Source organism: Coenobita brevimanus, chromosome 22 (genome assembly GCF_032717465.1).
Source record: "Coenobita brevimanus isolate Jiangsu-jjx chromosome 22, ASM3271746v2, whole genome shotgun sequence".
Taxonomy (NCBI): domain Eukaryota; kingdom Metazoa; phylum Arthropoda; class Malacostraca; order Decapoda; family Coenobitidae; genus Coenobita; species Coenobita brevimanus.
In genome coordinates this window covers 13,370,198-13,394,301 of record NC_136975.1, presented here as the reverse complement: position 1 = coordinate 13,394,301, position 24,104 = coordinate 13,370,198, and the positions used below count along the sequence as shown (strand labels likewise).

The following is a 24,104-nucleotide window of genomic DNA, read 5'->3' as shown; positions in this document are numbered from 1 at the left end:
GTAGATGTGTTTGACCCTCTGGGAGTATTATTGCCGGTGACCATCCGTGCAAGAAAAGTTGTGCAAGATCTATGGCGTATTGAATGTGGGGGGGATGTTCCCATACCGGAAGATAAGGAGGCTGAATGGCAGGGGATATATGAGAATATGATTAACAGTACCAGTATTGTATTTCCCTGCCAAGTCACTGATAGTAAAAAGGTCACGTTGCATCTATTTAGTGTCGCAAGAACCACTGCTTATGGTGTAGCAGCCTGCTTAGAGAGGGAAGTAGTAGATTAGCTATGGCAAAGGCCAAAGTAGCACCTATTAAACCCCTCACTTTACCAAAATTAGAACTAACTGCTGTCATGCTAGCAGCTCGTCTCGCCAAGTATATTTATGAGGCCTGTGCGGACGAGTTAAGCATAGAGAACATATACCTCTGGACGGACAGCCAGATAATCCTATGCTGGTTGTATAGTAAAAAACTGTTGCCTGTATATGTTCAGAACAGAATTGACGAAATAAAGGTATTAGTCCCTGACGCTGAATTTCGTTATGTGTCTACAAAGGACAACCCCAGTGATATGGTTTCCAGGGGGAAATCACATGCGTCCTTAGTAAGTTGTTCTTTGTGGTGGGGAGGGCCCACAAGGCTACCTCACCAAACAATCTGGCCGGAAAATGGTCCATTTGAGGAAGTTGGGGACATCACCACGGGTTGTCTCCTTGAAGAGACCCTGTTATTGCCAGTATCGGTAACCCTTCCTGCCAAATTGAATTGGGACCAATATGGTTCTTATGTGAAGACAAGGCATGTGATGGCGTGGGTATTGAGATTTATGAAGACACTGAAAGATAGGAGACAAAGAACACGTGAGGCAATGCCGGCTTATATGACAGTGCCGGAAATAAGGATAGCAGAACCAGTAATGATTAAGTTAGCTGAAATGGAAGAGTACCCTGAGGATTACCATTATTTATCCACTGGAAAGGGGACACCAAGTAATGTTGTGAAGCAGTTAGGCCTCTATATGGAAGGTGGGCTGTTACGTTGTAAAGGTATGTTACAGTTGTCGGACTTAAAGGAGGAGGCTAAGTACCCTATCCTAATACCTAGGAAACACAGGTTAGCGGCTCTCCTTTCTGAGTACTGCCACAAGGTGTGTAGCCATAGTGGAGTAAGTTATGTTGTAAGTTACAGGAGACAAAGATTTTGGATTCCTAGGATCAGACAAGTTGTAAAGAAGGTTTTAAGGAAATGTATAACTTGTAAAAGGTTACAAGGTGCCCCATATAGTGCTGTACAGGCTCCGCCATTACCCTACTTTAGGGTTCAGGAAGTGAACCCATTTCAAGTAACTGGAGTAGACTACACAGGTGCTCTACCCATTAAAGAAAAGGGTACCGTAGGAATATTATATGTAGTGTTGTTTACCTGTGCAGTTACTAGGGCTATACACATTGAGACGGTGTCAAACCTCTCTTGTGAATCCTTCATTCATGCCTTCCGTCGGTTCTGTAGCAGGAGAGGCTTCCCTGAACTCATGATTAGTGATAATGCCACTACATTTATAAGTGGAGCCAATGTGTTTAGGGAGTTAAAAAATGATCGAAGGTTACAGGGTGAATTGGTAAAGGTAAATTGTGAGTGGCGGTTCATACCGGCCAGGGCACCATGATTCGGTGCCATCTGGGAAGGAGTGATAGGTAACCTTAAGGCCAAGAATCACCTCCAAAAGTTAGCACTTCAGGTCATGAGACAGCCTGGGTATACCGGTATTTTTTTTTTTTTTTAATGACCTCAGCCATACAGGAAGTGAGTGTAACTAGACCTTCAAAGTAACTGAAGAACCCTGATCTATAGCTTGCTGCCTTATTCCTGCAAAGGTTAGCCACAGACATGTCACTCTGACACCCACTACATACCTATCTATCTATCGCCTGTGGCCTCAATGTCGTAAGGGGTGTCCATAAACAAATCACCTCCATGTCACCCTGTCACCTGCCATTTGCATGCCGTCCCCCCACCCCACACTCCCCTCCCTCATATATCTCTCCAGCCCATCCCTCCACCTCATTCTCGGTCTACCTTTCCCCCTTTCTCCCCCCACGTCGCTTACATAGACCTTCCTCGTCACTCTTTCATCCTCCATCCTCTCCACATCTCGAAACGACATCAATGTATTCCTCCTGACTTTCTCAGTCACATCCACATCAACACCACAACGCTCCTCCACTTCCTCATTTGTCAATCTGTCTCTCCATGTCACTCCACACGCTCCTCTCATATAACCTATTTCAACTGCTCTCACTCTTGATTTTTCTTCTAATAAGGTCCATGCCTCATTCCCATAAGTCAAGGTAGGAATTACAAAACTTATGTAATGTCTTCTTAACTTCCGTATTTATTTCCCTATTCCTTCTCCGTGCCTTGAGGGCTCCAGCAACTTTCCTTCCCTGTAGTACCCTTTCCTGTTGTACCTTTTCCTGCACTTTATCCTCCAAACTTCCATCCTTACTCATCACACTGCCCATTTACTTGAAAACATTTCCATTCATCATTTCCTGTAAATTAACGGTATATTAACTAGATTTTTCACCACATTCTTACAGCAACTGCTGAACCACATTTTACCTGGAGCCGGGTGCATGGGCCCGAGGCAATGCTACAGCCCAAAGCACTTAACAGTAGGATACCAACCTACACCCCTAGTGGCATCTACATTCAGTAAAACCTCTCTTAACCGGACTCACACACACACACACACACACACACACACACACACACACACACACACACACACACATATATATATATATATATATATATATATATATATATATATATATATATATCGGAATTCATTTACAATGGATATTTTTGACGGATAAACCAGACATTTTTTGGATTTCCTGGACTTTTTCTGGTGTATAGAGGGACATTCCAGGTAGACTGTAAAGTCCAGTTAAGTAGAATTCCAGAATATAGGAGTCCGATTTAGAGAATGCGATATTAGTTTTCAATTGCTCTTAACTTGGGTGAATTACGCAGTTTTGAGGCAACCATTAACTGTATTTATTTTTTATCTGAATCGGTGAGCTTCTTAAGTACACTGTCCTGAATTATTATGTACAACTTTCTTTTTTTGAAAGCTAATTTACCTCTTTGACCAAGAATGTTATACTTGCACATCAAGCTTTTGGTCAAAAACCTACACAGTAGGTTGGATACCATGTCCCTCTTCTTCGTACCACCTATTCGAAAATACGCCTTAACCATATCACTGTGTTTGGTAGGGTTCAGTAATTAATCTTCAAATGCCTCAAGATCTTGTACAGTATTAATTATCTTTATTGCTTTTCTTGGTGATATTGAGTTGTCACTATTTTCTGAGATCCACCCTGAAAACATCTGCTGTTCTAGCAGAAGTAACAAAACCTTCTTCTGGAACCCTGGAAGGGGGAACAAACATGTTAGAAAACATTTTTAGATATTAATATTAAGGAACTAGAAATCCTATTCATATGCACAACCAAGAGATAAAAAAATATGCTTATGTCTTGGATGGATATTGCAGCTAGCCACATTATTTTGCGTAAAACCTCTCACCGCAGTGGGATACAGTAGCTGAATGAATGCCATGAAGTGAAAACATAAAAAAAAAAAAAAAACTCCAATTTTGCTGTAAAAGAGTCAAACATAGACATTATATGAAGATGAACTCTAGAGCTGAATTACCTATGATTTGCTTATGACTAGGAAGTATAGCACTAATTCTGTCTATTTATTTATTACCAGATCCCTCAATCCCATAAGGGGTGGTCACAAGCAAATCGTCTCCACATCTCCCTGTCCCCCTCCATTTTTCACTGTCCTTCTCCCAATTCACACCCACCTCTCTCATATACCTCTTCACTCCATCCCACTATCTCATCCAAATCCATCCCCTCCCTCTCTACCCCTCCACCTCACTCACATATACTCTCCTCGTCAGTCTTTCACTCTCCGTCCTATCCACATGGCCAAACTACCTTAGTGTGTTTCTCCTAACGATTCCTATCATATCGACATCCACACCACAACGCTCCATCACATCCTCATTTGTCAGTCGATCTATCCATGAGACTCGACAAGCTCCTCTCTCATTTCCACTGCTCTCACTCTTGACTTGTGTCCCTTCAACAACGTCCAAGCTTCACTTCCACACGTTAGAGTTGGTATCACAATACTTTCATGTAATAACTTTTTCACTTCCATCCTCACTTCCCTGTTTCGTATCAGTGCCTTCAAGGAACTAGCAACCTTTCATACTTGCTGAACCCTTTCAAGTATTTTGTCGTGGATTTCGGGTTTAAATGTTTCCGTCAACGACAGCACATTTTGTAAATAGTTTTCTGTACTTTATAATTTGGGTAAAATATTTTTTATCGCTAGAGATAAATCTGGTCATGAAGAAAACAATGTATTTAGTTATAATATTCAGTAATGTTGTTTCATTTCATTTATTTAGTGCACGAAGCTGCTCGAAGCTGACCAGTTCTTTCCTTGCCACCAGACTATACAGTTCTCTTCCTGCTACCAGAGAGTTCGGGACTTTGATGAATGGTCGTGGAGAAGGAAGACGTGTTTCTGAGCTCTTCTCTAGCTGCAGGGTTGCCTCACCGGCGTTAGCTTTTTCTTTTGTTCGTCACTAGGGAGTTTTTCAATAAAGTTAGGTTAGCTAGACCTCATTTTCCTCCCTGGCCTTAGTAGATAAAGTAGGTGTTTATATCTAATTACTGAGATTGCCTTTGCTTACTCACCTCTGGAGTGTACCCACACTGATCGCTCTGGGTGTGAGTCACACACAGGCGCGTCCTCCCGAGAGTGGTTTGAGAGGGTAATCTCAGACTAGGTGTGCTTTCCCCGGGAATTTTCTCCCTTGTTCGTTTTTCTCTTTCTTCCCACTTCCACGTGAGGGGGAAGTGGTAACTATCGCGGACGCCACTACTGCCTCTCCCCCCTTCAGGGGGGGGAGGTAGTCCTGACCGACTCCCGACTGCTGCACGGACGGACTGCCCCCAAACTGAACGGCCCCAGACACGTACCCGCCTTCACATTCATGTAAACAGTGCCGAGTTTGTCATGATTCATGTGGTTGGTTCCACTCCCCTGTCCAGCCTCAATCCTTTCATCATCAAGAAGGTGATTGATGGGTGTGCAGGAGAGGCGGAACAAGTGAAAAAACTTGCTAGTGGAGACCTCCTCGTAAAAACCATGAATTCAGCCCAGGTCAAGGATTTGCTTAAACAGAGGAAGTTCTCTTGACACGATGTCCAAACAACGATTCCCCACTCCATGAATTCCTGCAAGGGTGTTATCACCTGCAGGGATCTTGTGCTTACGGAGGAAGAAGAAATTGTACAGGAACATTCACAGCAAGATGTCATAGAGGCGAGGTTCATTACCAGATTCTCGGAAGGCATAAGGACGAAGACCACAACAGTTGTTCTCACTTTTGGCAAAGTATCTCTCCCAGCCAATGTGAAGGTTGGATACGAATTTGTAAATGTTAGACCATACATCCCGAACCCCGTTCGTTGTTCAAAATGTCAGCTCTATGGACACCATGAAAAGCTTGTCGGGCTTCCAGCATCGTGTGTGGCAAGTGCGCAGCTGTAGGTCACTCTGCTGACAACTGTACATCCGAGACTGAGTGCTACTTTCACTGGAAGGATGCTCACTCCACTTCCTCGAGGGCTTGTCCCAAGTGGAAGGAGGAGAAGGAGGTCTGCACAGTAAAAGTGACACAGGGGATTTCCTTCTACGATGTTAGGAGAAGGTGAAGGAGTTGCATGCAACTCCCAACCCTAGTATCTCCTATGCATCGGCGGTTGTGTCCCGACCCGTGATGTGCACCGTTGAGTCACAGACTGACCTAACATTCGCTCCACATGCCCCACGCCCTACCTCTCAGTCTAAGCCTCTTGTTTGCTCCAACTCTCTTACGGACATCCCTCTTGTTACTTCCTACTCCCAGGCTGCTGCTGTTCCCTCGCAGTCAGTGCGGCCAAAATCGAAACCAGACATATCTGACAAGATTCATTTGACCACCCTCATTAAACAGTCAAGTCCTCATGCCCTTCCCGCTCCTGGTCCAGCGAGGGAGAGAAAGAATAGCTCTTCCTCGGTGGAGTCTGGGAGCCTTGTAATTGATGAGAATGTGGAGGTTTCCGTGAGTAAGAACCGGGAAAAGTCCCCCGGTAGCCACTCGCCTAGTCGCGGGGAGCATAAAAAAACACTGGCCAACGTCGAAAATCTTAAGCCGCCACATTCACTATACTACAGTGGAATTGTCGACGTATTGGGAATAAGTTACACAATATAACAATCTTGCTTTCTATACACAGACGTTGTTTGTTTACAGGAGACGCGCCTGGAGGATCACCCTGATCCTCCACAATTAAAACACTACCACTCGTATAGAAGATATGAAGGTCACAGAGTCGCCATATACACATACAAATCACACCCACAAACGGAAGTGATTCTAAATTCTACTCTGGAAGCGGTCGTGTGCAGAGTAAAATTTAATAACACGGTTCTGTCTGTTTGCTCTCTGTACTGTCCTCCACATGGCCCCATTGATAGTGATGCTTTAAATTCACTAGTTGAACATCTCCCTGGAAATAAGTTAGTGTTGGGAGATTTTAACGCCCGTCACTATCAATGGGGTAGCTTGAGGATTGATGGTCATGTTGATCATGTAGCTGACCTAATACTGCAGTCCAACCTCTGTCTTCTGAACGATGGTAGAGGAACTCGTGTAGATGATCGTACTGGTAACTTTTCGGCCATTGACTTATCTTCGGCCTCCCCTGGTATACATCAAGATTTTTTATGGAATCCTTATGACGACTCCTTGGGAAGTGATCATTTACCCATCTGCCTTTCTTATAGATGCGACATCGTTTCGGACCCTTCACCTCCAAAATTTAACTATAAGAAAGCAGATTGGGGATCCTTCTCAAGGATCGCCAATTTAGATATATCTGGGGAGACTATAGATGTTAAGGTCGAAAATGTAACTACTTCCATATTACACGCAGCTGAGGCTGCTATTCCAAAGACTTCTACATTTCATGTGAAGCGTAGAGCACATTGGTGGATGCCGGATTGCCGACAAGCATTAAGAAAACACAATAGGAGACACAGGATTTTTGATAGTTAGCCCAGTGAGAAAAATTTTATTGCATACAAACGGGCACGGGCTGAGGGAAGGAGAATAATAAGAAAGGCCAAACGTGACTCCTGGCGGTCCTTTTGTGTCCACGGTGACTCGTACAACACCATTAAGTAAAGTCTAGTCCACCATAAGAATATTAAATAATAAAGGCCCATACTTCCCAATTACCACCCTGAAGGTCGATAATACCATCTATGACGAGCCCGTGGACTTTGCTAACATCCCCGCCAGGAGTTTTTCTCAAGTAGGCAGCTCAGCCAATTATGATCCACGTTTCCAACATCATAAACGCACGGCTGAGCTACGGATCATTGACTTTGCCATAGAAGACGTAGACTCCCCGTACAACCAAGAGTTTACGCTAGATGAACTGCTCCTTACCCTTAAATCCTGTAAAGACACCAGCCCTGGACCAGGCACCATCACGTACGGTATGATCCAGCATCTTAATCAGGACAACCTGATTAAGATGTTAGCATTGTAAATGAGATTTGGGCATCTCAAACGTTCCCAAACTCATGGCACTTTGCGCACGTCATACTGGTACCCAAAAAGGCTGGTCATCTTATGAATCCCACTTCATTTCGTCCTATTGTGTTGACTTCTTGTCTATGTATGGTCGTGGAACGTATGGTAAACAATAGGCTTCTTTTTGTTTTAGAGTCGAAGAATTTGTTAAATGATCAACAATGTGGCTTCCGTAAATACAGAAGTTCACTAGATCATTTAATGAATTTGGAGCATTGTATTGCAGAAGCATTTACCAATAAAGGATTCATGATGGGGGTGTTCTTGGACATCCATAAAGCCTATGACATGACATGGCGACACGGTATACTAATGAAATTCTATGCTTATAGTTTAACAGGAAATTTGCCTATCCGTATTTCAAATTTCTTAAGGGAGGGGACTTTCTCTGTCAACTTGCCCCGTAACGTAACATCGGATATATTTATCCGGGAAAACAGGGTGCCGCAGGGAAGTGTGCTTAGTCCTACTTTATTTAGTATTATGATCAATGATATTCTGTCATCAGCTCCCATCCCGAGGAATCTTAGATACTCGCTCTAGCTGACAATTGTGCAATATGGCATTATTCCCGTAATGCACAATTTTCGGCTTGGCGGATTCAAGCAGCCCTTGACTCCATCCACCAATTTGCCTTGCAGTGGGGATTTAAGTTTTCCATCCATAAGTGTGCCGCTGTAGTCTTCACTAATCGTAACGTACCTAATTTGTGCTTAACTTTGGATAAACAGGCGGTACCTTTTCAAAATTCTGTAAAATTTTTAGGAATATATTTTCATAGTAGAATGAATTTTAAACTTCACGTTAATACTTTCCTTGCTCGTTGTGATAAACAGTTAAATTTCCTCAAGTACCTAGCGGGTACTACCTGGGATGCCAACAGAAAATCTTTATTAATGGTGTATAAGTCCCTTACTCGATCGAAGCTAGACTATGGCGCACAGGCGTATGGCTCGGCATCCAATGCCACACTGAAAGGATTGGATATGCTACAGAATAAATGTTTTTAAATGTTTCTTGGAGCCATTGGGTGTACCCGTGTGGCTCGTATGGAAGTGGAGGCAAATGTGCCTTCCCTCCGTATTCGCCGTGACCACCTGGCTTGGCCCTATGGCCTTTGAACATATAGGAATAGTAATATCGGCATTGTGGCCTGTACCCCCCTGCGTCAATACCACCACCTTCTGTGGGGGGTGCGTCGGCCACTTGCCGTTCGCCTCCACTTACTGACTCAGGAGCTTGGTGTGGACCCCAGTGACTGTGACAAGTTGGTGTTTAAAAATATAGCGCCTTGGGAGCCACCTGGCTTTACAGTGGATGTATCATGGCTCCCAGCACCAAAGGCCAAGGCACCAGAGGCGGAGGTCCACCACTTGATTCGTAACATCATCGTTAGTTACTTGGGGTCTCATCAATTGTACACCGACGGCTCCAAGTCAAGTGAATGTGTGGGAGCAAGTGTGTGGTCGACTGAATGTGCACTTAGGTATCGGTTCCCGACTCATACATCTGTGTTTACCTCCGAATTTTTTGCTATTGACAAAGCCATAGACTATGCTCTCAATTCTAGGCATGACTCATTTGTCACATTTTCAGATTTCAAATCAGCCCTTCAGGCAATTGCATCTTGTACTACGGACTCTCACGAGATCCAGGGCCGCATCGTTAATAAGCTGCATTCATGCAACAAGTCATTCACGCTGATCTGGGTGCCTGGTCATTGTCGTATCTACAGTACGGCAATGAGTAGGCTGACTTACTTGCAAAGTCTGCTGTAGAGCTCGAGGAGACTTGGGACGTTCCTCGTGATCTACGGTCGAGTCTCTCTCTCGGAAAGAAATCAATAAATCTTCTGTGGCAAGGTCAGTGGACCAGACTTAATATTCCAACTTGTAAGGTGCACCTGGGCGACTGGGACACTGGCAACCGTCCCAGTCGCCTTGAAGAAAAAGTATTGTCACGGCTATGGCTCAATGCCACCATTTTAACTCAAATGAAATATATATGGAAAGACGCTTCCCACCGCACTGTGACATCTGTGATGCGGTATTATCTATCAGTCATATCATCCTGCGCTGTCGGCGATTTATTCGTCAACGTGCTTCACTAGTAAATTACTGCGGTGCAGTAGACGTCTCCTTTACCCTTTCCACCATCGTGGGTGATGGGGACATTGTTATGACTGATAAATTGATGGCTTTCCAGAGAGAGACCGGACTGATCAGAGTGATGTGACTTTTTTACTGTATGGTTATGGTTTTTATCAACTGTAAATGTGTATATATTGTACTGTTAATTAGGGTTGACAGTTGACATATTTGAAATAGTTCCTCCACCCACTGATCTATTTCTAATATTGATGTCCCCTACATTAAACCCCGTTCCTCGACTAACAGTCACCAGCGGATGAGTGCAAGTGTGCAATATAGAAAGGTATTGGGCAATTGCAGTCGATTGTGGTCTGCTGGGCCAGGTTCTTCACTTTTTGTACAAATTATGTAAATACATTATACCATCTTGCTTAAGTTATTCTAATTAGGGACGACAGCAGACGTATATGGAAATGTTCCTGACTCGTCTGGTTCCCTTTCATATATTGATGTCCTATATATTAGGTTGTGCCTCGACTGACAGTCACCAGGTGATGAGTGCAGGTATGTAATGTAGAAAGGCATTTCATATCTGCAGTCGATGGTGTTCTTTTGGTCGAGGCTTTTTTACCATTAGTGTAGGTCTAGTTATTTGTTTCTTAAGATTTAGTATAGGTTAGCGATTTGTCTGTTAGGTGGTTAGTTTTAGGGTATTTAGATTAGGCATTTTAGTTTATAAGTATTATAAGGTAAAAAATATATATATATATATATATATATATATATATATATATATATATATATATATATATATATATAAATCATAGTAAAAATAGAACTACAAAAAAATAATAAAATAGAAATTATATATATATATATATATATATATATATATATATATATATATATATATATATATATATATATATATATATATATATATATATGTATACGTGTGCATGAAAGTGTGTATTTTCATATGCATGGATGTGTGTATGTATGTATGTATGTATATATATATCTTCGTATATATATATATATATGTATATATGTATCAATGTATATACATATATATACTTTGCCTTAATGACCAAGGGCTCTGGCCCCAATGATCGATAGGAAAAAAAAAAAATAATAAAAACAGTTCAGTTCTCAACCTACCACTAAACAGTAAACATACGTGCCTCAAACTCTCTACAGCGATCAGCCATCTCTCTGCATTTATTACCGTCAACACCACAGGTAAGTACTCAGCATATTTATTGGACCTAGCATATTTATACTGAGTACTGATCAAAACGTCATGTTCACATACCGTATATTATAATGGTGAGTTGTTGTTTCGCTTTATGTTAGTTTATAATTAAGACCCCCTACAGTGATAATAACTAACATAAATTGGTGCCGTGACCAGGATTATATCAAGTGATAAATAATAGGGGGTTGCGGGTGTGAGAGCGGGAGCATTGTTTGTGCTGTGTCGGCGATCAACCATATGTTGCGTGGGACATTAATATGTCCGGAGATTCCCGCTAGATCGTCCGGTGCAGTTTCCAGATGATGCTCCAGCCTTTTATGTCCGCAAGTTTGGCGTGCCTGGATGCACCAGGCAGCAAAAGGGTATTGGATGGCCTTTGAAAAGAGCGTGTTGCTTTCTTGGGCAATAAGCTCCTTGTGAGAGAGTTTAGGGTTTGATCTCCTGGACTGCCTAACATACTATCCTCACAGGGGCTTGACAAAATTATTTGTCAAAATTTTAATACAGAAATCTGGCTTAGTTTTAATTCATTTTATTTTTATTTGGATTCGCCCAAGAAAGACTACAATCAACTTGAAATTCTGCATTGTTGTCATCTTCTTTCACTGAATTGCCTATATAATAAAAATGGATAGAATAAAATCATTAAAGAGGCTTAGAGCTCCCAAAAAGGGAACAGTCACAAAACTGACCACTAACTTAACCGAATTTATAGAACATGCCGCAATCCTTCGTGATATCAAAAGTATGAAAGTGATGGTTGAGAAAATCCTCACCGAGATCGATTCTCACAATCAGGAGTTGTATGAATTATATCCTGATGAAGACCTAGAAGGAGAAGTGATCAGTGATATAGAATATGTTAGTAAGGTCAACAGACACTTAATAGAATTAGAGAGTGCTGTCGAATTACCCGCCAAGGACTCGGTAGTATAAGAACGGGCAGAGAGTCGGAAATCAATGGGAATTAAATTACCGTCTCTGAAACTGCCAGTATTTGAAGGTGATCCCATTCAGTGGCTGGGTTTTTGGGAGCTATTTGACTGTAGTGTGCACTCCCGAACAGATCTGACAGACATCCAGAAATTTACATATCTTAAGGGACAATTAAGTGGTGAAGCACTCCGAATTATTAGTGGATTCAGTTTGGTAGCAGCTAGTTATGAATCAGCAGTCACAGTTTTAAAGAATACCTACGGTCAAGAAGATCGCATAAAGGCTGCTCACATTGCTAAATTATGTAATCTACCTCCTCCACCTCATGAAGTGAATGAACTAAAGGACTTTTCTGCATCATTTGAATGTGCGTTAGAATCACTAAGTACAATGGGAGTGACTGTGAGTGAAATTTGTGCTGTTTTACTCCATAATAAACTCCCTGGTGCACTTTCGGAAGTGTGTTAAAGACGGAGGTATGTAACATCGAAAGTAGACAGAATCCCTTAGAACATTTGGGTGCGACCGCTACGGCAGCATATGCAGTGAAGCAAGTGAAACACGCTGAACCTATGCAGAGGAATGGATGTAAATTGTGTTTTAAATCAGGACATTTTTGGGCTAAGTGTACAAAGTAAAAAGTAAAAGGGAAATAATTAAAGAGAGCAAAGCAATTGAAGCTGTTTGTCGGATGTTTCTCGGCAGATCATGGTAGTAAGGGTTGTATAAATCCCAAAGTAAGGCCATATCGATATTGCCAGCAGAAACACTACAACTATTTGTGTCCGACTGCTCGTTCTGAACCCCATGAACAAACAGTAACCCAAGAACCAACAGTGACAATGGCTGTGGCTTCGAGTCATAATGCAGTGTTGTTGCCAACGATTCAGATCCCATTGGTTACTCAAACGGGCCAGCAGAGCAAGGTTAGGGCTCTATTAAATCAATGCTCACAACGTACTGTACTTTTGTTCTAAGATCAAGTTTAGTAAACTTGAAGGTAAAAAGGATGAGAAAGGAACGTTTACAACTGCAAAGATTTACTGGCTCTAGGGGTAGTGATGAGTATGAGGTAGTGGAGTTGTTTTACCGCCATCGTAGAAAGGTGCGCAAGTTGAGGGCGGTGGTTGTAGACGAACTACCTAACTATAAGCCAGGGAAGGGGCTGCAACATAATGTGCGGGATCTGAAGGCTCGAGGCTACAAGTTAGCAGATCCAAATGTCACTAGTGGGGATATAGTCGAACTGCTGATTGGGGCGGACTTTTATTATCACTTTGTACACGCTGGCTATATAAGGGAAGGAGGCATAGTTTTGTTACCCACAGTTTATGGTTATACACTGAGTGGCACTTATCGGTCAGAAGAAGGAGGAACTCAAGTAGAGCTGGTAACTCTTCTGAAACTGGAAGTAGATCCAATAATGGAGTTAGCAAATATTGATGGCAGGAATACTACTCCAAAAATCAAGGATCTGACAGCTCTATGGGACCTAGATCACATATGTATTAGTCCCAATGAGACCGATAAGAAAGGAGAGAAGGTATTAGGTAACTTGTATGAAACGGTGCAATATTCCAAAGAACAGGGACAATACGTTGTGGAATTACCATGGAAAGAAAACGTTGATAAGTTGCCTGATAATTTTAAATTAGCCTTGGGCAGATTGAGAGGTTTGCAGCGTAAATTCATAAAGGATCCCAACAATTGCAAACAGTATTGTCAAGTCATCCAGGATCAATTAGAAAGAGCATTCATAGAAAAGATGGAGGGCAAGAGTCTGGTAGGACATCCTGTACACTATCTAGCTCATCATGGTGTCACTAATGATAGCTTAACAACACCAATTTGAGTAGCGTTTGTTTGTTCAGCTAGAGAGCATGAGAGGGCATATAGTCAGAATGACTGCTTACACGCAGGCCCTTCTTTGGTTAAAGACCTCACGCAGATATTGTTGCGCTTTCGGTGTCATCGTTTTACCTGGGTGAGTGACATCGAGAATGCATTTCTTATGGTGGGGTTATGTGAAACGGATAGGGATGCCACTAGATTTCTTTGGCCTTTGAACCTTTGGATCTAAATAGCCCTTACATGATAAATAGGTTCAAGGCAGTATTGTTTGGAGCCACTTGTTCCCAATTCCTCTTGAATGCCACCATACAAAAACATTTATCAGTGGTTCAGGAGGATAAAGCCTTGATTGATGAATTAAGGAAAGGGTTGTATATTGACAATTTGCAAGGAACCAAGGAAGATGAGGATGCTTTACAACAATTGTGTTGGGATGCCCTGAGAGTATTTTCAAGTGCCAATTTGTCCTTAAGAGAGTGGGTAACAAACAGTGTGAAATTGCGGAAGCTACTCCACCTAAAGGGTTTGGCTTCTGAAGTTCAGGACAAGGTAAAAGTGCTTGGCACTATTTGGCTAACTGATATAGATGTGTTAAAGGTGAAGGGACACGAAAGCAGACCCACAGTATTGACGAAACGTGAGGTGTTGAGCATAACTGCAGATGTTTGACCCTCTGGGAGTATTATTGCCGGTGACCATCCGTGCAAGAAAAGTTGTGCAAGATCTATGGCGTATTGAATGTGAGGGGGATGTTCCCATACCGGAAGATAAGGAGGTTGAATGGCAGGGGATATATGAGAATATGATTAACAGTACCAGTATTGTATTTCCCTGCCAAGTCACTGATAGTAAAAAGGTCACGCTGCATCTATTTAGTGTCGCAAGAACCACTGCTTATGGTGTAGCAGCCTACTTAGAGAGGGAAGTAGTAGATTAGCTATGGCAAAGGCCAAAGTAGCACCTATTAAACCCCTCACTATACCAAAATTAGAACTAACTGCTGTCATGCTAGCAGCTCGTCTCGCCAAGTATATTTATGAGGCCTATGCGGACGAGTTAAGCATAGAGAACATATACCTCTGGACGGACAGCCAGATAATCCTATACTGGTTGTATAGTAAAAAACTGTTGCCTGTAAATGTTCGGAACAGAATTGACGTAATAAAGGTATTAGTCCCTGACGCTAAATTTCGTTATGTGTCTACAAAGGACAACCCCAGTGATATGGTTTCCAGGGGGAAGTCACATGCGTCCTTAGTAAGTTGTTCTTTGTGGTGGGGAGGGCCCACAAGGCTACCTCACCAAACAATCTGGCTGGAAAATGGTCCATTTGAGGAAGTTGGGGACGTCACCACGGGTTGTCTCCTTGAAGAGACCCTGTCATTGCCAGTATCGGTAACCCTTCCTGCCAAATTGAATTGGGACCAATATGGTTCTTATGTGAAGACAAGGCATGTGATGGCGTGGGTATTGAGATTTATGAAGACACTGAAAGATAGGAGACAAAGAATACATGAGGCAATGCCGGCTTATATGACAGTGCCGGAAATAAGGATAGCAGAATCAGTAATGATTAAGTTAGCTCAAATGGAAGAGTACCCTGAATATTACCATTATTTATCCACTGGAAAGGGGACACCAAGTAATGTTGTGAAGCAGTTAGGCCTCTATATGGAAGGTGGGCTGTTACGTTGTAAAGGTATGTTACAGTTGTCGGACTTAAAGGAGGAGGCTAAGTACCCCATCCTAATACCTAGGAAACACAGGTTAGCGGCTCTCCTTTCTGAGTACTGCCACAAGGTGTGTAGCCATAGTGGAGTAAGTTATGTTGTAAGTTACAGAAGACAAAGATTTTGGATTCCTAGGATCAGACAAATGGTAAAGAAGGTTTTAAGGAAATGTATAACTTGTAAAAGGTTACAAGGTGCCCCATATAGTGCTGTACAGGCTCCGCCATTACCCTACTTTAGGGTTCAGGAAGTGAACCCATTTCCAGTAACGGGAGTAGACTACACAGGTGCTCTACCCATTAAAGAAAAGGGTACCGTAGGAATATTATATGTAGTGTTGTTTACCTGTGCAGTTACTAGGGCTATACACATTGAGACGGTGTCAAACCTCTCTTGTGAATCCTTCATTCATGCCTTCCGTCGGTTCTGTAGCAGGAGAGGCTTCCCTGAACTCATAATTAGTGATAATGCCACTACATTTATAAGTGGAGCCAATGTGTTTAGGGAGTTAAAAAATGATCGAAGGTTACAGGGTGAATTGGTAAAGGTAAATTGTGAGTGGCGGTTCATACCGGCCAGGGCACCATGATTCGGTGCCATCTGGGAAAGAGTGATAGGTAACCTTAAGGCCAAGAATCACCTCCAAAAGTTAGCACTTCAGGTCATGAGACAGCCTGGGTATACCGGTATTTTTTTTTGTTTTTTATGACCTCAACTATACAGGAAGTGAGTGTAACTAGACCTTAAAAGTAACTGAAGAACCCTGATCTATAGCTTGCTGCCTTATTCCTGCAAAGGTTAGCCACAGACATGTCACTCTGACACCCACTACATACCTATCTATCTGTCGCCTGTGGCCTCAATGCCGTAAGGGGTGTCCATAAACAAATCACCTCCATGTCACCCTGTCACCTGCCATTTGCATGCCGTCCCCCCACCCAACACTCCCCTCCCTCATATATCTCTCCAGGCCATCCCTCCATCTCATTCTCGGTCTCCCTCTCCCCCTTTCTCCCTCCACGTCGCTTACATAGACCTTCCTCGTCACTCTTTCATCCTCCATCCTCTCCACATCTCGAAACGACATCAATGTATTCCTCCTGACTTTCTCAGTCACATCCACATCAACACCACAAAGCTCCTCCACTTCCTCATTTGTCAATCTGTCTCTTCATGTCACTCCACACGCTCCTCTCATATAACCTATTTCAACTGCTCTCACTCTTGATTTTTCTCCTAATAAGGTCCATGCCTCATTCCCATAAGTCAAGGTAGGAATTACAAAACTGTCATGTAATGTCTTCTTAACTTCCATACTTTTTTCCCTATTCCTTCTCAGTGCCTTGAGGGCTCCAGCAACTTTCCTTCCCTGTAGTACCCTTTCCTGTTGCACCTTTTCCTGCACTTTATCCTCCAAACTTCCATCCTTACTCATCACACTACCCATTTACTTGAAAACATTTCCATTCATCATTTCCTGTAAATTAACGGTATATTAACTAGATTTTTCACCACATTCTTACAGCAACTGCTGAACCACATTTTACCTGGAGCCGGGTGCATGGGCCCGAGGCTATGCTACAGCCCAAAGCACTTAACAGTAGGATACCAACCTACACCCCTAGTGGCATCTACATTCAGTAAAACCTCTCTTAACCGGACTCACACACACACACACACACACACACACACATATATATATATATATATATATATATATATATATATATATATATATATATATATATATATATATATATATACCGGAATTCATTTACAATGGATATTTTTGACGGATAAACCAGACATTTTTTGGATTTACTGGACTTTTTCTGGTGTATAGAGGGACATTCCAGGTAGACTGTAAAGTCCAGTTAAGCAGAATTGCAGTATATAGGAGTCCGATTTAGAGAATGCGATATTAGTTTTCAATTGCTCTTAACTTAGGTGAATTACGCAGTTTCGAGGCAACCATTAACTGTATTTATTTTTTATTTGAATCGGTGAACTTCTTAAGTACACTGTCCTGAATTATTATGTACAACTTTCTTTTTTTATAAGCTAATTTGCCTCTTTGACCAAGAATGTTATACTTGCACATCAAGCTTTTGGTCAAAAACCTACACAGTAGGTTGGATACCATGTCCCTCTTCTTCGTACCACCTATTCGAAAATACGCCTTAACCATATCACTGTGTTTGATAGGGTTCAGTAATTCATCTTCAAATGCCTCAAGATCTTGTACAGTATTAATTATCTTTATTGCTTTTCTTGGTGATATTGAGTTGTCACTATTTTCTGAGATCCACCCTCAAAACATCTTCTACTGTTCTAGCAGAAGTAGCAAAACCTTCTTCTGGAACCCTGGAAGGGGGAACAAACATGTTAGAAAACATTTTAAGATATTAATATTAAGGAACTAGAAATCCTATTCATATGCACAACCAAGATGTAAAAAAAAATATGCTTATGTCTTGGATGGATATTGCAGCTAGCCACATTATTTTGCGTAAAACCTCTCACCGCAGTGGGATACAGTAGCTCAATGAATGCCATGAAGTGAAAACATAAAAAAAAAAAACGTCCAATATTGCTGTAAAACAGTCAAACATAGAAATTATATGAAGATGAACTCTAGAGCTGAATTACCTATGATTTGCTTATGACTAGGAAGTATGGCACTAATTCTATCTATTAATCTATTACCAAATCCCTCAATCCCATAAGGGGTGGCCACAAACAAATCGTCTCCACGTCTCCCTGTCCCCCGCCATTTTTCACTGTCCTTCTCCCAGTTCACACCCACATCTCTCATATACCTCTCCACTCCATCCCACTATCTCATCCAAATCCTTCCCCTCCCTCTCTCCCCCTCAACCTCACTCACATACACTCTCCTCGTCAGTCTTTCACTCTCCATCCTATCCACATGGCCAAACCACCTGAGTGTGTTTCTCCTAACGATTCCTATTACATCCACATCCACACCACAACGCTCCTTCACATCCTCATTTGTCAGTCGATCTGTCCATGTGACTCGACAAGCTCCTCTCTCATTTCCACTGCTCTCACTCTTGATTTGTGTCCCTCCAACAACGTCCAAGCTTCACTTCCACACGTTAGAGTTGGTATCACAATATTTCATGTAATAACTTTTTCACTTCCATCCTACTCCCTGTTTCGTATCAGTGCCTTCAAGGAACCAGCAACCTTTCATCCTTGCTGAACCCTTTCAAGTATTTTGTCGTGGATTTCGGGTTTTAATATTCCCGCCCACGACAGCACATTTTTGTAAATAGTTTTCTGTACTTTATAATTTGGGTAAAATATTATTTATCGCTAGAGATAAATCTGGTCATGGAGAAAACAATGTATTTAGTTATAATATTCAGTAATGTTGTTTTATTTGATTTACTTCTTGCCCGAAGCTGCTCGAAGCTGACCAGTTCTCTCCTTGCCACCAGACTATACAGTTCTCTCCCTGCTACCAGAGAGTTCGGGACTTTGATGAATGGTCGTGGAGAAGGAAGACGTGTTTCTGAGCTCTCCTCTAGCTGCAGGGTTGCCTCACCGGCGTTAGCTTTTTCTTTTGTTCGTCACTAGGGAGTTTTTCAATAAAGTTAGGTTAGCTAGACCTCATTTTCCTCCCTGGCCTTAGTAGATAAAGTAGGTGTCTATATCTAATTACTGAGATTGCCTTTGCTTACTCACCTCTGGAGTGTACCCACACTGATCGCTCTGGGGTGTGAGTCACACGCAGGCGCGTCCTCCCGAGAGTGGTTTGAGAGGGTAATCTCAGACTAAGTATGCTTTCCCCGGGCAATTTCTCCCTTGTTCGTTTTTCTCTTTCTTCCCACTTCCCCCGTGAGGGGGAAGTGGTAACTATGGCGGACGCCACTACTGCCTCTCCCCCCTTCAGGGGGGGGAGGTAGTCCTGACCGACTTCCGACTGCTGCACAGACGGACTGCCCCCAGACTGAACGGCCCCTGACACGTACCCGCCTTCACATTCATGTAAACAATGCCGAGTTTGTCATGATTCATGTGGTTGGTTCCACTCCCCTGTCCAGCCTCAATCCCTTCATCATCAAGAAGGTGATTGATGGGTGTGCAGGAGAGGCGGAACAAGTGAAAAAACTTGCTAGTGGAGACCTCCTCGTAAAAACCATGAATTCAGCCCAGGTCAAGGATTTGCTTAAACTGAGGAAGTTCTATTGACACGATGTCCAAACAACGATTCCCCACTCCATGAATTCCTGCAAGGGTGTTATCACCTGCAGGGATCTTGTGCTTACGGAGGAAGAAGAAATTGTACAGGAACTTTCTCAGCAAGATGTCATAGAGGCGAGGTTCATTACCAGATTCTCAGAAGGCATAAGGACGAAGACCACAACAGTTGTTCTCACTTTTGGCAAAGTATCTCTTCCAGCCAATGTGAAGGTTGGATACGAAATTGTAAATGTTAGACCATACACCCCGAACCCCCTTCGTTGTTCAAAATGTCAGCTCTATGGACACCATGAAAAGGCTTGTCGGGCTTCCAGCATCGTGTGTGGCAAGTGCGCAGCTGTAGGTCACTCTGCTGACAACTGTACATCCGAGACTGAGTGCTACTTTCACTGTAGGATGCTCACTCCACTTCCTCGAGGGCTTGTCCCAAGTGGAAGGAGGAGAAGGAGGTGCGCACAGTAAAAGTGACACAGGGCATTTCCTTCTACGATGTTAGGAGAAGGTGAAGGAGTTGCATCCAACTCCCAAGCCTAATATCTCCTATGCATCGGCGGTTGTGTCCCGACCCGTGATGTGCACCATGAGACACAGACTGACCTAACATTCGCTCCACATGCCTCACGCCCTACCTCTCAGTCTAAGCCTCCAGTACGCTCCAACTCTCTTACGGACATCCCTGTTGCTACTTCCTATTCCCAGGCTGCCGCTGCTCCTTCGCAGTCAGTGCGGCCAAAATCGAAACCAGACAAATCTGACAAGATTCATTTGACCACCCTCACTAAACAGTCACGTCTTCATGCCCTTCCTGCTCCTGGTCCAGCGAGGGAGAGAAAGAATAGCTCTTCCTCGGTGGAGTCTGGGAGCCTTGTAATTGATGAGAATATGGAGGTTTCCATGAGTAAGAACCAGGAAAAGTCCCCCGGTAGCCACTCGCCTAGTCGCGGGGAGCATACAAAAACACTGGCCAACGTCGAAAATCTTAAACCGCTGCATTCACTATAGTACAGTGGAATTGTAGACGTATTGGGAATAAGTTACACAATATAACAATCTTGCTTTCTATACACAGGCCAGACGTTGTTTGTTTACAGGAGACGCACCTGGAGGATCACCCTGATCCTCCACAATTAAAACACTACCACTCGTATAGAAGATATGAAGGTCACGGAGTCGCCATATACACACACAAATCACACCCACAAACGGAAGTGATTCTAAATTTTACTCTGGAAGCGGTCACGTGCAGAGTAAATTTAATAACACGGTTCTGTCTGTTTGCTCTCTGTACTGTCCTCCACATGGCCCCATTGAGAGTGATCCTTTAAATTCACTAGTTGAACATCTCCCTGGGAATAAGTTAGTGTTGGGCGATTTTAACGCCCATCACTATCAATGGGGTAGCTTGAGGATTGATGGTCATGGGGAGCAAGTAGCTGACCTAATACTGCAGTCCAACTTCTGTCTTCTGAACGATGGTAGAGGAACTCGTGTAGATGATCGTACTGGTAACTTTTCGGCCATTGACTTATCTTTTGCCTCCCCTGGTATATATCAAGATTTTTTATGGAATCCTTATGACGACTCCTTGGGAAGTGATCATTTACCCATCTGCCTTTCTTATACACGCGACATCGTTTTGGACCCTTCACCTCCAAAATTTAACTATAAGAAAGGAGATTGGGGATCCTTCTCAAGGATCGCCAATTTAGATATATCTGGGGAGACCATAGATGTTAAGGTCGAAAATGTAACTACTTCCATATTACACGCAGCTGAGGCTGCTATTCCAAAGACTTCTACAATTCATGTGAAGCGTAAAGCACACTGGTGGATGCCGGATTGCCGACAAGTATTAAGAAAATGCAATAGGAGACACAGGATTTTTGATAGTCAGCCCACTGAGAAAAATTTTATTGCATACAAACAGGCACGGGCTGAGGGAAGGAGAATAATAAGAAGGGCCAAACGTGACTCCTGGCGGTCCTTTTGTGTCCACGGTGACTCATACAACACCATTAAGTAAATTCTGGTCCACCATAAGAATATTAAATAATAAAGGCCCATACTTCCCAATTACCACCCTGAAGGTCGATAATACCATCTATGACGACCCGTGGACGTTGCTAACATCCTCGCCAGGCGTTTTTCTGAAGTAAGTAGCTCCGCCAATTATGATCCACGTTTCCAACATCATAAACGCACGGCTGAGCTACGGATCATTGACTTTGCCATAGAAGACATAGACTCCCCGTACAACCAAGAGTTTACGCTAGTTGAACTGCTCCTTACCCTTAAATCTTGTAAAGACACCAGCCCTGGACCAGGCACCATCACGTACGGTATGATCCAGCATCTTAATCAGGACAACCTGATTAAGATGTTAGCATTGTAAATGAGATCTGGGCATCTCGAAAGTTCCCAAACTCATGGCACCTTGTGCACGTCATACCGATACCCAAAAAGGCTGGTCATCTTATGAATCCCACTTCATTTCGTCCTATTGTGTTGACTTCTTGTCTATGTAAGGTCATGGAACGTATGGTAAACAATAGGCTTCTTTTTGTTTTAGATTCGAAGAATTTGATAAATGATAAAAAATGTGGCTTCCGTAAATACAGAAGTTCACTAGATCATTTAATGAATTTGGAGCATTGTATTGCAGAAGCATTTACCAATAAAGAATTCATGATAGGGGTGTTCTTGGACATCCATAAAGCCTATGACATGACATGGGGACACGGTATACTAATGATGCTCTATGCTTATGGTTTAAGAGGAAATTTACCTATCTGTATTTCAAATTTCTTGAGGGAGGGGACTTTCTCTGTCAACTTGCCCCGTAACGTAACATCGGATATATTTATCCAGGAAAACAGGGTGCCGCAGGGAAGTGTGCTTAGTCCTACTTTATTTAGTATTATGATCAATGATATTCTGTCATCAGCTCCCATCCCGAGGAATCTTAGATACTCGCTCTAGCTGACGATTGTGCAATATGGCACTCTTCCCGTAATGCACAATTTTCGGCTGGCGGATTCAAGCAGCCCTTGACTCCATCCACCAATTTGCCTTGCAGTGGGGATTTAAGTTTTCCGTCCGTAAGTGTGCCGCTGTAGTCTTCACTAATCGTAACGTACCTAATTTGTGCTTAACTTTGGATAATCAGGCGGTACCTTTTCAAAATTCTGTAAAATTTTTAGGAATACATTTTGATAGTAGAATGAATTTTAAACTTCACGTTAATACTTTGCTTGCTCGTTGTGATAAACAGTTAAATTTTCTCAAGTACTTAGCGGGTACTACCTGGGGTGCCAACAGAAAATCTTTATTCAATCGAAGCTAGACTATGGCGCACAGGTGTATGGCTCGGCATCCGATGCCATGCTGAAAGGATTGGATATGCTACAGAATAAATGTTTGCAAATGTGTCTTGGAGCCGTCGGGTGTACCCGTGTGGCTCGTATGGAAGTGGAGGCGAATGCACCTCCCCTCTGTATTCGCCGTGACCACCTGGCTTGGTCCTATGGCCTTCGAACATATAGGAATAGTAATATTGGCAATGTGGCCTGTACCCCCCTACATCAATACCACCACCTTCTGTAGGGGGTGCGTCGGCCACTTGCCGTTCACCTCCACTTACTGACTCAGGAGCTTGGTGTGGACCCCAGTGACTGTGACAAGCTGGTGTTTAATAATATAGCGCCTTGGGAGCCACCTGGCTTTACAGTGGATGTATCATGGCTCTCAGCACCAAAGGTTAAGGCACCAGAGGAGGAGGTCCACCACTTGTTTCGTATTATCATCGTTAGTTACTTGGGGTCCCATCAATTGTACACCGAGGGCTCCAAGTTGAGTGAATGTGTGGGTGCAAGTGTGTGGTCGACTGAATGTGCACTTAGGTATCGGTTCCCGACTCATACATCTGTGTTTACCTCCGAATTTTTTGCTATTGACAAAGCCATAGACTATGCTCTCAATTCTAGGCATGACTCATTTGTCACATTTTCAGATTTAAAATCAGCCCTTCAGGCAATTGCATCTTGTACTACAGACTCTCACGAGATCCAGGGCCGCATCGTTAATAAGTTGCATTCCTGCAACAAGTCATTCACGCAGATCTGGGTGCCTGGTCATTGTCGTATCTACGGCAATGAGCAGGCTGACTTACTTGCAAAGTCTGCTGTAGAGCTCGAGGAGACTTAGGACGTTCCTCGTGATCTACGGTCGAGTCTCTCTCTCGGAAAGAAATCAATAAATCCTCTGTGGCAAG

At 42.9% G+C, this 24,104-nt stretch overlaps 1 protein-coding gene across 1 annotated transcript; it reads left to right on the top strand.

Moving 5' to 3' along the window:
• The first annotated feature begins 284 nt into the window (after positions 1-284).
• On the top strand, positions 285-2,717 carry LOC145392428 (uncharacterized). The gene is made up of 3 exons (XM_080266837.1): positions 285-1,023; positions 1,429-1,629; positions 2,599-2,717. The coding sequence occupies exons 1-3, from the start codon at positions 285-287 to the stop codon at positions 2,715-2,717; spliced, it is 1,059 nt and encodes a 352-aa protein (XP_080122963.1).
• Positions 2,718-24,104: the final 21,387 nt, after the last annotated feature.

Excerpts from the sequence above, each read along its gene's own strand:
- LOC145392428 (XM_080266837.1), top strand. The coding sequence starts at position 285 with ATGGCAAAGGCCAAAGTAGCACCTATTAAACCCCTCACTTTACCAAAA. Across the intron at positions 1,024-1,428 it reads GTTAGGCCTCTATATGGAAG|TTACTAGGGCTATACACATT; the intron begins GTGGGCTGTTAC and ends TTACCTGTGCAG. Across the intron at positions 1,630-2,598 it reads TGAATTGGTAAAGGTAAATT|CAACTGCTGAACCACATTTT; the intron begins GTGAGTGGCGGT and ends ACATTCTTACAG.